A 12935-nucleotide genomic window follows, 5' to 3' on the forward strand; every position below is an offset into this window, starting at 1 on the left:
ATATTAAAAAATACGTTGAACTCATCTTGCACTTGTTCATATATGATATTTAAATCTGCATATAAATGTTAGTGCATATGTATAACACACATATTGATTCTTTAATATGAATAAATTGTTATCATCAAAATTATATCATGAGGACATGATATACAACAAATAACATGAGACCTAACAATGGTCACCGGCATCGATACACCATGTCTTCATTTGGTGTATGATATGTGGGATACAATGATTGAGAAGGTGAAGCAAGCTATTTATAGGCATGAGGGTAAAAGGGATAACGAGGAATCTCCTTTTTATGAGGTGGTTCATAAGATCTTGGTGGATCGATGGAACAATAGCAATACCCCGCTTCAGTGCTTGGCACACACTTTTGTTCTAAGGTAATATTTCACATTTCACTCTTTAATGCGAATATTTCTATTACTTAATACCTTGTTAAGGTAATATTTCACATTTCACTCTTTAATGCGAATATTTCTATTACTTAATACCTTGTGGGCTAATTCATGTTATTAACGAATTCACTCTTTAATGCGAATATTTCTATTACTTAATACCTTGTGGGCTAATTCATGTTATTAACGAACATATGTACTATCATTCCACATGGCTCAATGAGAACGTCAATTGGCAAGCTCCAAATCAAGATCTTGAGATCTCTACGGAAAGAGCAATGTGCTTAAGAAGATACTATCCTAACCCCGATGAACGACGGGTAGTGAACTTGGAATATGCTAAGTTTGTGGGGGCTTTGGAGGCTTTTAGTGATCCTGGTTCTCTTTTCGATAGAGCACATATGGATCCTAAGTCATGATGGCTTCTTTATGGTGCAAGTACTCCAAATTTGTAAGCATTGGCCGTAAAGCTTCTAAGCCAACCTTGTTCCTCTTCTTGTGTTGTGAACGGAATTGGAGTACGTATGGTTTCATTCACTTCTTAAAGAGGAACAAGCTAACCCTGACACGTGCGGAGGATCTTGTTTATGTTCACACCAATCTTCGCTTACTTTCTTAAAGTTCGGAAGAGTATATGGAAGGGGAATCAAGAATGCGTGATATTAGTGGAGATGTCTTCGACTCATTTCAATGTGTCGAAATGTGTCGACATTTTAGATGTTGCCGCCCTTTCTCTTGACGAGCCCACGATGGAGGCCGTTATGTTTGAGGAGGATGAAGGAGTTGAAACCATAGAACAATCTTTAGATGTTTCAACTTGAAAACTTTATTTTTAAGATACGATTTTGGTTGTAATTTTTATATTTTTGCAATGTTAGTAACTTAGTATTTTATCGTCATGGAACTAGTTGCAACTTGAACTTTATTCTCTTGTATTTTGATATGCTCAAGATGAAAGTAATAAAAATTAAAATTTGGTATTATCTTCAAATCAGTTACATAACTTACATTTGTCATTAATTAAACAAGCCAATGTTACATAATAATATAACATAAAAATTGATCTATTTTTCTATATGTTCATCTTCTCTTTCTTGTATTCTTTAACATTATTATCTTCAATTTTCCAAGAGATCATTGACATCCCGACGTCTTAATTCACACCTACAACACACACTTTCCTTTAGTTTCTTATTTATAATCCACTTTACATTACAAAAAAAAAAAGAAAATGTAATAGGAATTTAATTCAATATTGATCTATATATAATAATAATATTAAAAAATCTTGTCGTGTCATCTGTGTCCTATTTTTTGGGTTTTATCGTGTCTGTGTCGTGTCCGTGTCGCCGTGTCTGTGTCCGTGCTTCATAGCTTAGAGCAAGTGCACCAAGCTCCCACCGCCGCTCTCAAGGCTTACGTGGCGGTGGGAGCTAGTGAACCCCCTTCCAACAAAATCCCAGCAAGCTCCCAAGGGGCTCCCTGGGCTGATGTGGCTAGTGGGGCCCACCGGAGCTCTTGGGAGCTCCTAAGCGCTCCACAAATTTGTGGAGCGCTTGGGAGCTCCCAAGCATTAAAAAAAAAATTTTTTACAAAACCCCCCTACTTTTAAACCCAAAACCCAAGTTGAAAATAGTTGTTAAATGGAAGAAGGTTTTTTTGATATTGTTACAAAACTAAAATAAAAGAGAGTTTTTTTTGATATTGTGGAGCTCCTAACTAGGAGTTTGTTCGAGATCAACATTAGTTAGTAGGGTGATGTGGCATTGGAAATGGCGGGCCATGTCTTGAGAGCTCTTGGGAGCTTGCTGATTAGGACTCCCAACTGGGAGCTTGCTGCACTTGCTCTTAGGAGAAGAGGAAGACATAGAGGTTTATCACATTATCTTTGATATTTGTGGATGACAACTAATAATAAGTTGGGAATTGAGAAGATCAGTCATTGACTGGGCCACATGGAAAATTGAAATAGAAGCCATGCGGTCTGCAGCTGGGTGCAACGTAAGTGGATGTATGGTAGGTTCGGTGCATTCGGGTTTAGAGCAACTTAACCCAACCTGAACCAAATTAGTCGTAAAACCTATCCGAATTGCTGAAATTTGCTCACCCAACCCAAAACCCTAACATCCAAAAGTCCAAAAAAAAAAAAATCCAACTCACGCAGTTCAATGAAGTCAACCTCATCACTCATCATCACCACCATCCTCTGCCTCCTCTCTCCCCTCTTCTCCCCTACCCAATGCAGACTCAACATCAGAGGGGGAGCAAGAAGCCCAAATCCACCGATCTCGGACTCGGGTTTGAGATTCGGGAGAAGGGTTGATGGGGAGTTCAAGATTCTTCAGGTTGCTGACATGCACTTCGCCGACGGGAAAGAGACTAAATGCCTCGACGTGCTCAAGAGTCAGATGCCGACGTGCTCCGATTTGAATACCACCGACTTCATCTACCGTGTGATTCGAGCTGAGAAGCCTGATCTCGTTGTGTTCACCGGTTAGCTGATACTAAAACCCCCCCTTCTCGTTTTTTTATGATTTTTAGAGCATTGAAGATGAATAATGGACTACACAGTGCTAATTATAGGAAAATATTAACGTTGTCATTGTTTTTTTAACGGGTTCTTAGATGAAAACTATCTTGATTTTTACCTAAATTGCAATTTACCACCTTAGTTTTTATTTTTATTTTTGATAGATAACATGCTAACATATTCTCAATGTTGCACCCTATCTACTACTCAGCTCAAAAAGATTAAAAAACACCTATTTTCCCCCTCTCCTCTCTCCACCTCCTCACTTTCCTTCTCCTTTTTCCTTCTCCACTTCCTCCCTTACCTCCTCTCTCCCCCTGCCCATCCTCTTCCACTCCCTTCCCTCTCCTCTCCCTCTCCCTGTCATCCTCCACCTCCTCCACCATCTTCTTCACCTCTAAATGGTATGTTTGGGAGTTCACTTTACTTGTTTGGATGGAGGGTAGAGAGGGGGAGGGGAAGAGAAATGTAATTTTAACATCGTTTGGGAGTTGCATTTAGGCGGGTAGAGGAGGGGAATGGGAGGGAAATTTATGCTAAAATGTTACACCCCAAATTTTGGGGTTATGAAGGGGAAGGGAAGGAAGGGGAATTTTTACCCTTCCTTCCTCTTCCTTCCCTTCCCTAAGTGAACTCCCAAACATACATCGGAAGGGAAGGAAGGGGAAAAATTCCCCTTCCTTTCCTTTCCATTTATTACCCTCCAATTTGGGGTGCAACATTTTGGCACAAAATTTCCTCCCATTCATCTCCTCTGCCCTCCTAAATGCAACTCTCAAACAACGTTAAAATTACATTTTTGTTTCCCTCCCCCTCTCTACTCTCCATCCAAACAGGCCATAAGGTTTCTTCAAAATCCCTTCCCTCCTCTTCTCCCCCTCCACCTCGACCCTTCCCTCTCCTCTCTCCCTCCCCATCCTCCCCCACCTCCCCCACCATCTCCTCCACATCTAGGATTTCTCCAAATCTTAACCACTTTCCTTCTCTCCTGCCCTTCGGTCCCCTCCCCTCTTCCCTCCTCCATTCTCACCTCCTTCCTCTCCTCCTCCTCCTTCTCTCTCTCCACTCTCGCCAACAACCTCCTTCCCTCCTCCTCTCCTGCCATCGACCCCATCATCTCCTGCTTTCCTCTCCCTCTCTTCCTTCTCTCCTCCTCCTCTCCTTCCTCTGGATTTGATGGGAATTTTTAGATTTTGTAAAAGCAAAAATACAAAAAAGTGACATTGAGAACATGTTAGCAAATGTAGGTGGTTTCTATCAAAAAATAAAAACTAAGTTGATAAGTTGCAATTTGAGTAAAAGTTAAAATGATTTTTATGTAAAACCATTTTTAATAGAGGAAGCAATGAGACATTTAATTGCTCGGTTTTTAAATAGGGGGCATTTAAGTGCAATGCTGGTGAAACTATGAGGCATTTAAAATAGTGGGATATTTAGCCTTACTAATTTTGTAGAGAAATGAAGCCCATGTTTTAGAGGAATGTACTCCTTTAGGAAACAACCAACCACTAGAGCAGATGAATGTTGCATTCCATAGCCCGAAAAATAATTCATTTTCTTCAACCGACAATCCGGGTTGGAGAAATCATCTAAACTTTGCATGGAATTAGTGAAATTTCTCCGAAAATCAATATTTCACTCCCACTTCAAGCCCACAATTTATTACATGTCTATACCTGTATATTTAGGCTTAATTGCACTTTGGTACCCCAAACTTTCACCCCTTTCGAACTTTCTTATGTCAAAGTTTGTTTTTGCACACTTGATACTCCAAAGATTCCTCATTTCGAACTTTGATATCCCAAAATTTATTTTTGCTCATTTGACACTGCAAGGCTTTCAGGACTGTTTATTCTCTTAAATTGAGATCACATGCTTAACATGCAATCTGATTTGTACTTTAATAGCTGCATTGTTATCATAAACGCTGTAAAAGTGGTGGAAATGTTACTGCGAACGTCCCAAATAATATGTGTGACTGCAGAGTTTGGAAATTCTCACTCATTTAGAGGCGTTTATAATGGCTATAAAGGTATGAAAATTCAAATTAGACTGTGTTAAGGACATGATCTGAATCTATTAGAAAATTTTAAAGTACTCCCAAAACAAGTTGTACCAAAGTTAATTTTCTGAAATACTAGCTAATCAAATGAGCAAAAACAAATTTGGGGTATCAAATTTCTAAATGGGTGAAACTTTAGGGTAACAAATTGACAAAAATTAACTTTGGAGAATCAAAGTTTAGAATGGGTGAAACTTTGGGGGTATCAAAGTGCAATAAAGCCATATATTCATGAACAGCCCTTCTTTTGGTCTTCTTCATCATGTGTCACATTTTCATAAATCTCAAAAATGCCTTCTCACTTTGAAGAATAACACCCTAACACCTGCAAAAAACAACGTAAGTTCCCTCACATTACAAAAAAATCTATGTAAACGCCATTACCATTGCAAAAATCAATGGGAATGCCCTCACACTTGAAATAATCAGACATTCGATTATACAACACATTGCGTACATCAGAATACTAATGTTTACTAATAGTTCCCCTTTTAGTTTGGTGTTCTCCTGGTGTGCGTCATGTTTTTTTTATTTATCGGAATGCCCTCAAACTTTGAAGTACTCCCATGACAAGCATTTTCTATTTTCCCATTTTTCGGTTGGATTTTCACTGTTTATATTAGAGGATGAGGATGATGCCCTAAAATTTCAAAATTGGTGAAGGAAAATGGACATAGATTTATAAATGATCTTTTTATCCCAAAAAGAATCAATGATCAGTTTCTCTATAAAAGTTACCTTATATAGTTTTGAATCCTTTCTTAGGCTGATACTTTTGACAATAATCACTTGTAGGGTCTTTCTAAAATTAGCCCCTCAAATCGTTGAAATTGCTATTAGATCCCTCAATTCTTAAATTCTTTCAAAAGTAGTTTCTCAAATCATTGTAATTGCTATCAAGGCCCCCAGTTCTCATAAATTTTTTAAATTAGTCCTTCTAGTCAAGAGTAAGAGTAGCAATTAGTGGGATTAGTTTGAAACAACTTATGAGAATTTGGGGACCTAATAGCAATTACAATGATTTGAGAGATTGATTTAAAATAACTTATCTATTGGGGGAACTAGCAATTTCAATGATTTATGGTACTAATTTCAGAATATGAAAGCTTTAAGGGACTAATATGGAAAAAACTGATAATCCTCATTTTAAAACGGAAACCTATCATATGTTGAATTATTTGATGTTTTCCTGCACTGAAATTGTTGGTGTGTGTTCTCTTGTGTCTTGCATGGTCTATATTGAATCTTTATCAACTGTTGCTTCACAACAGTAATGGTAACTGGATTCAGAGGTCATGTGGGAAGTAACTCAAGTCTTTCTTCCCTCCATTCAATCCTAACGTTGATTGTATGATTAAGCAATCAAGGTCACATGGTCTTTGAGGCTTGGGTCCAATTAGGAACTCTCTGATTATTTATTCCTATCACCTTGTGGATATTATCAGCAGTCCCAGTCGCATGCACCTGGATATTTTCCTTGTTTCATGCTTTGCTAACAAGGAAAATGTAAGTGCTGATTCTATGAAACGATGATACATCATACATATTACAGTTTTTTCAATATTTTTATAAAAATTATATCGGTTCTCTGATGCCAAAACCAAATTAAACTTCTAACATGTAATGGAGTGAGATCGTTTATGAGAAACTGTCTGTGGTTCTCTACCTTCAGAGAATGTTATTGATTATCATACACATATCCTAGGGTGCCATGCTTGTTTAACATAAGTCATAATGCATAATCTGTAATAGCTAAACTTTACTAAATTTCACTGTTAACAAGCGAATCTACATCAAAATGCCTCGGCAATAAAATTTGAAATGACTGAACATGCATATGAAGGAATATATGATTGCAGTTTCTTAGTCAAATTGCTTAACAAATTCCAGTCCTATAGTGCTTTGAAGCATTTTTCCTGAAACTTTTAAGACTAACTAAACCACAGTCTCATGTTTAAATCTTCGTGTGTTTTTATTATAGAATATCCTCAAATGTTTTGTTAATTCTAAATTAGAACCTCAACTCTTCATATTTGTAAATTTGACACTGAAATCTTTATATTGGTTCAAAATGGGCATCTTATTCAAAACAACTTCAAATATGAGGTCTAATTTAAAACAACTGAATGAATTTGGGGGCCTAATTTACAAATATGAAGATTTGGGGGTCAAACCTAGAATTAAGGGAGCCTTGGGTGTCTAATATAGCAAAAGTGCAATGTTCATTTACTAGGGGAAAAAACCTCCTGTTTCTCTTCTATACAAGCATATTTTATTTGTGCAAAACGAACATTCAAGTACTCAATGTCGAACTTTGGACCAGGTGACAACATCTTTGGCTCTGACTCAACCGATGCAGCCAAATCAATGAACATGGCATTTGCACCTGCGGTCTCACTCAAGCTTCCATGGGCTGCAGTTCTTGGTAACCATGACCAAGAAGGCACACTCTCTCGTGAAGGCGTGATGCATCACATTGTGAGGATGATGGATTTGGGAACTATAACTTGGAAGTATTGGGTGTTAAGGGATCGAGTCTTGCGAATAAGTCTGTGCTGAACTTGTATTTTTTGGATAGTGGGGATTACTCCACTGTTCCCTTTATTCCCGGTTATGGTTGGATTAAGCCATCTCAACAAGTCTGGTTCCAGAAAACATCATCCCGCCTACAGGTGAGCATAAAGTGACTTCAAATATTTCCTTTTTCGTGCTACATGAAGATCTGTGATCAACATCCAATATTCTAAACTAACTCAGATTTGGGTTTGTTAGAAAGTGGATTGAGAAAGTTTTTAACTTGATCGGTCCTTATTTGCTACGCTCGGATGAAACTCCATTTAATAGCTCTTTTGTAGGCTGCAAAATTTACCCAAAAGTCTGATCTGGATCGAACTAAACACTTATAATCCTGTCATAAATCCATAAGGAAATTTCAAAATAATGTTGTGTATGGCTTAAGATGGATCAAGACTAATTGGAACCAGCTTTGAGTGGAAGCAATGTTGATAAAAAGAGCCAAGGTTGGATGAAATTATTCCTTTTTAAAGCCGTCTCTTCCAATTATCCCATTTACTGTTACATGATATAACTTTCTAATTCTAAATCAGAAGTTTCAATAAATGGAATAATCTTATTTATTGGCTTGGATTGAAATATCATGCTACAACTTTTTCTATAGTAATATTAGAAAGTCATCGATGTGGTTATCATGTTAGCTTAGATTGAAATATCAGGTTGTCAACTTCTCATCTTCCCTCATCCAAATGGATTTGACTATGGAGAATATTAAGAAGACTTATTGGATTCAAGAAATATTTACTTCTGAAAACCAACTAGCGTAATCATCCAATGTGATGCCTAGTTTCTCTTAAAGACCCTCTAACCATTCCACCAAAACTCCAAAGTTGTGGTGAGAGTTATATTTTTATATGCTAACGTGCCCCAATAGGTTGAGCGTCTTCTTTGTGGGCTGAAACCTGGGCTGACGTAGCAGTATCAATTTTTATAAAATCCGCATTAAATTCTAGGCCAACAAGATTAGAGCCTGTAATAGCATGTGAGTGTCTAGACAATACATCAAAACTCCGAAATTATGGTGAAGGTTGAGGATTATATTTTTATATTCTAACATGTCCCTAAAGGTTCAGCACCCTTTTTAAGGGCCGAAAATTGGACTCACGAGCGGTGTCAATTTTTAGAAACATGGCCGGTGGGATTTGAACCTGAGTTGCTCTGATACCATGTTAAAGTCCTTAACCATTACACGAAAATTCTAAAGTTATAAGGATTATATTTTTATATTCTAACAGTTTTCTCGTCCACAAACATTACGAATGAAATAGAGGTTCACATGCTCATAGCTAGCAGTTAAGAAGAAGATACTGCACTATTTATGTAGTTTAAGCTCATGAGAAACAACTTCAAAGACTCTTCTAAACATGTTTATGGAGGAGGAAGATGACCAAATTTGCTAGTGGTTGAATCTTCTCTTAGAGATGGCTTCATTGGAAGAACCAAAATTCTGAGCGGTGTGTAATATGTGTAACTCTAAACTGCAGTGCTGTCTGCTGAGTTCTTATATTATTTGTTCATTACGCAGAAAGTGTACAAAAGCCAACCACAACCACAGAAACATCCAGCTCCAGCCATTGCATACTTCCACATCCCATTGCCAGAATACAGCAGTTTCGACGCATCCAACTTCACAGGAGTCAAGCAAGAAGGCATCAGCTCACCCTCCGTTAACTCGGGTTTCTTCACAACCATGGTTGAGGCCGGAGATGTGAAGATTGTATTCACCGGTCATGATCACTTGAATGACTTTTGTGGGGAGCTCACTGGCATTCACCTGTGCTACGCTGGAGGGTTTGGGTACCATGCTTATGGGAAAGCAGGGTGGTCGAGGAGGGCAAGAGTTGTATTGGCATACCTGGAGAAGAGTCTCGATGGTGAATGGGGAGGTGTGAAGTACATTAAGTCTTGGAAGCGGCTCGATGATGAACATCTTTCTACTGTTGACTCACAGGTTCTTTGGAACAAAGGCTCACACGGTAAGATCTTCAAGCTGTGGAATATAACAATTTATATTGCTAATATTGATGTGTTAACATAACCAATATCGTGTTTGTCTTGATTCTTGTTAGTCTTGATTCTTTTTGTTTGGTTGTCTTAAATGTGAGAGGAATCCTCATAATGTTCAGCATGCATTTGTCAGGATTTGGGGTCTTAAAAAAAAACTCTTTTACCATACCAAAACTCCTAAGTTACTGTAAGGACTAAGGTATATAGTTTTATATTCCAAAATCAAAATATTACGCAACAGAACCTTTTTTTCTTAGATTTTCTCTGAATGTGTGTCTAGTGGATTTGAATCTGGGTTGCTCTTCTCCCATCTTAAAGGTCTCTTCCATTATAGTAGAACTCTGACGTTCTGCTAAGGGTTTGGGGTTCTATTTTTATACTTTTAACTAATTTTATATTCTGATGCCGGGATACTATCACGTCGTATGTGATGAAGCCTGAATTCATCTGTTCATTTCATTGGAAAAAGACTTGTAATCAAGTTGCATGGGAACGGCTACAAGTGCTAGTACGGGTATGGGTATGAAACATGACAAATTTGTAAAAAGCTAGGTGCAGGAACGTGGCTATATACATATTATATTTAGATACATATATTAAATACTGAAAGTAATAGTTTAGATTCTTATAATTTTTTATGTTTCTTTTATTATGTAGATTAGAAATTGGAAAACCATCATTGTTGAACGATACACCCAATGACCCTTTAAAATAATAGTTCGAAACCCAACTGTCCCATGAGTTTTAGGAAATGGAAATAAAGTGTGTGTGGGATATGTGTCCAAGAAGTGTATGAGAAGTGTTTTTACTTAAAATATATATTGCATAAGTGAGTGCATGCTCGAATAAATGTGTTCATGTGTGCGAGGAGTGTCCTAGGAATTTGGGTATGGATACAGGTACGAGATGTGTAGGGTAAGGGTATGACTTCAGTTAGGAGTACCCAAGTACATAGATTGTTAATGTTTTATAGATTGTTAAAGTTTTATTAGCATTTTGCATTTGGAGTTTCTTTCGATGGCTAGGTGTTTGCCATGTTATTATTATTTTTCTAGTGTAGGGTTTTAATTTTGTTGCTTAGGTGGTTGAAGATGCATTCATTTAGTTAATATGCTTCCTAATCAATCCTAAAGTAGAAAGTGTAACAAGCTTGGCTTCTAGGAATATGATTAGAGCCATAAGGATGGAGGGCCTCAATCAAAATTTTGAGTAGTTTGAGAAAAAAAGAAATGGAACACTAGGTGAAGTTAAGTAGAGGTTTAATCAGTAAACACAGTGCCTGAAAATGGGCACAAAATTTTCACACAGTCCATTATATTTATGAACCATGACTAGTATGATATTTTAACACTTGCAATAATCAGTGAATTTCGTGAATATATTGCAGTTATTATATAAAATGTTATCATGATGAAATTCTCATTAATTCTCGCATCTTGTTCCTTAGATGAGATTCATACTATTTTTTATGAATCTCTAATTTTGCTCCATTTCTTGCTCTAATATAACAAATTATAGCAACTCTCTTTATGTTTGTATACTCTAAACAGCTGCGTCGTTGATAAACTTCGTTCACGAATAAAATTCTTGTTCGACAACTGATCATAAATCTAAGTTGGCTTTCTCGTGATTTTAAAGGCAGCATATGTGATTTTCTTGTACCCTCTTATTTACTGCTGTTTCTGTATATTGACACTTACTAAATGTTATCAAGGACGCACTAAATTAGTATGGATTATCGCATTATGACAAGCATGCTTGTTTGTACATTATTATGTATTACAAATTTGAATAATTGATAAAATTTTATCGATGTCACCAACAGGGAGGCGAAGAAAGAGAACAGCTGGGAATTGAGCTATGCTTGTGCAATACAGTCTTTAGGTAAGAAAATTCAGCTGATGAAAGGAGTTAGGGAATATGACTGAGGATATGCGTTTGGCTCTGGATTTGTCGGTGAAATTATAAGAGGATTTGCATTGTCTTACGATCTGCTCTCCGACATTTGTGTTTGCAGAAGCCAGAAATGTAAATGTCTGTTCTTTAGTTGGTTAACTCTTCCGGTATTATATGAGATGTCCATAAATTATATGTGAAGCAAACTATAAGGATACTTGTGATATGATGCCACCAATAATACAGAGTCTAAAAGCTAGTGGGGGTATTTTTCAATTTTTGTTTCTACCTTTTGTTATGATTGGTTTTTCAGCCTACCACATGCTATTTGTTTGTCAGAAATTTGATTATATTGGTTAGTGGATGTTTAGAGGAGTTTATGATCCCTTGATCTTCTTTGATGGCTAATCAATAAAATGGGAGAAGGTTCCTACATAAATAACACCGTTAGAGGATCGGAGTTGGGCTTTCCGATATACCCTTTGCGCTCAAGTTAGTCACTGATTGCGTAGAGATGCAAAATCTAGTTTGAGGGTGTTATGTACCATTAAATTGCATACTTCCAATCGTGGAGATTGCCCACTATATGTAGTGGGTTGATAGGGGCATATTGGTAATTTGACTAGATCGGTGTAGTCAGCTAATCAGACCGTCTTTATACGTGTCAGCAGCTAGTTGAATGAGTCACATTTGTGTTTAATATGACAATGACAAAGCGATTGAAGTGCTAGTATTCTTCGAGGAGTTATTACTTCCGCCCGAAGAGTTATGATGACTCAGATTCAATATTAAATGTAAGGGTGGCTGAGTGGCGAAGTACGACTATCGAAGCTGATGTGTCGTCTCGTCATTCGAGACATTTCCTAGTGAGCCCAAATAGAAGACTGTTTCGGGTCCTTTGTATTGTAATTGACATAGATTACAATAAAAAGAGAAATAAGAAATTTTTTTAACTGGGTTCTTTGCTGCGTGCTGATGGAGCATCGATCTTGCACTCTGTTGACGGTCCGACTAAGACGATGGGTTTCTTGCTGTTAATCTCTAATTTGGTTAGTTGAAAGATAGTTTAGTCTTTTCTTTGAACCGAATAGAGAAAGGCCGCACGAGTATGGGGTGTTCGATCCCTCTATTGTGTGTCGAATGACAATCTCCTCCTTCTCTTATAGGCTAAGAGAGAGAGAGAGAGAGAGAGAGGGGGGCGAGAGAGTTAATGACCTTTAATTATGGTTAAGTGGCCATTAAAATAGGAGATAGTGAAGGAGCGGTTATCCACTTGAGAATAGCTCTCAAACAGCTGATTAGCGAAGTTTGTTGATTTAGCGAAGCTAGCAGAAAGTGCTTGGGTGGGCTCACTTGGACGTGGGTGGGCCGTTGCTTCTGAATCGTGAGTGACGTGGCCCACGTGGGTAGCTATGGGTGAAGTTTAATGACACGAACTTCTTGTGGCTCGTTTTTAGCTCAT

At 37.5% G+C, this 12935-nt stretch overlaps 1 protein-coding gene across 1 annotated transcript; it reads left to right on the forward strand.

The window, feature by feature from the left end:
- Positions 2499 to 11759, forward strand: LOC109824559 (probable inactive purple acid phosphatase 29). The gene is given in 5 exon segments (XM_020391190.1): positions 2499 to 2897; positions 7320 to 7478; positions 7481 to 7668; positions 9096 to 9546; positions 11403 to 11759. Coding segments are annotated over 5 exon segments (1155 nt in total). The 5' UTR covers positions 2499 to 2572; the 3' UTR covers positions 11435 to 11759.

The sequence above is a fragment of the Asparagus officinalis genome, chromosome 1 (genome assembly GCF_001876935.1).
Source record: "Asparagus officinalis chromosome 1, Aspof.V1, whole genome shotgun sequence".
Taxonomy (NCBI): domain Eukaryota; kingdom Viridiplantae; phylum Streptophyta; class Magnoliopsida; order Asparagales; family Asparagaceae; genus Asparagus; species Asparagus officinalis.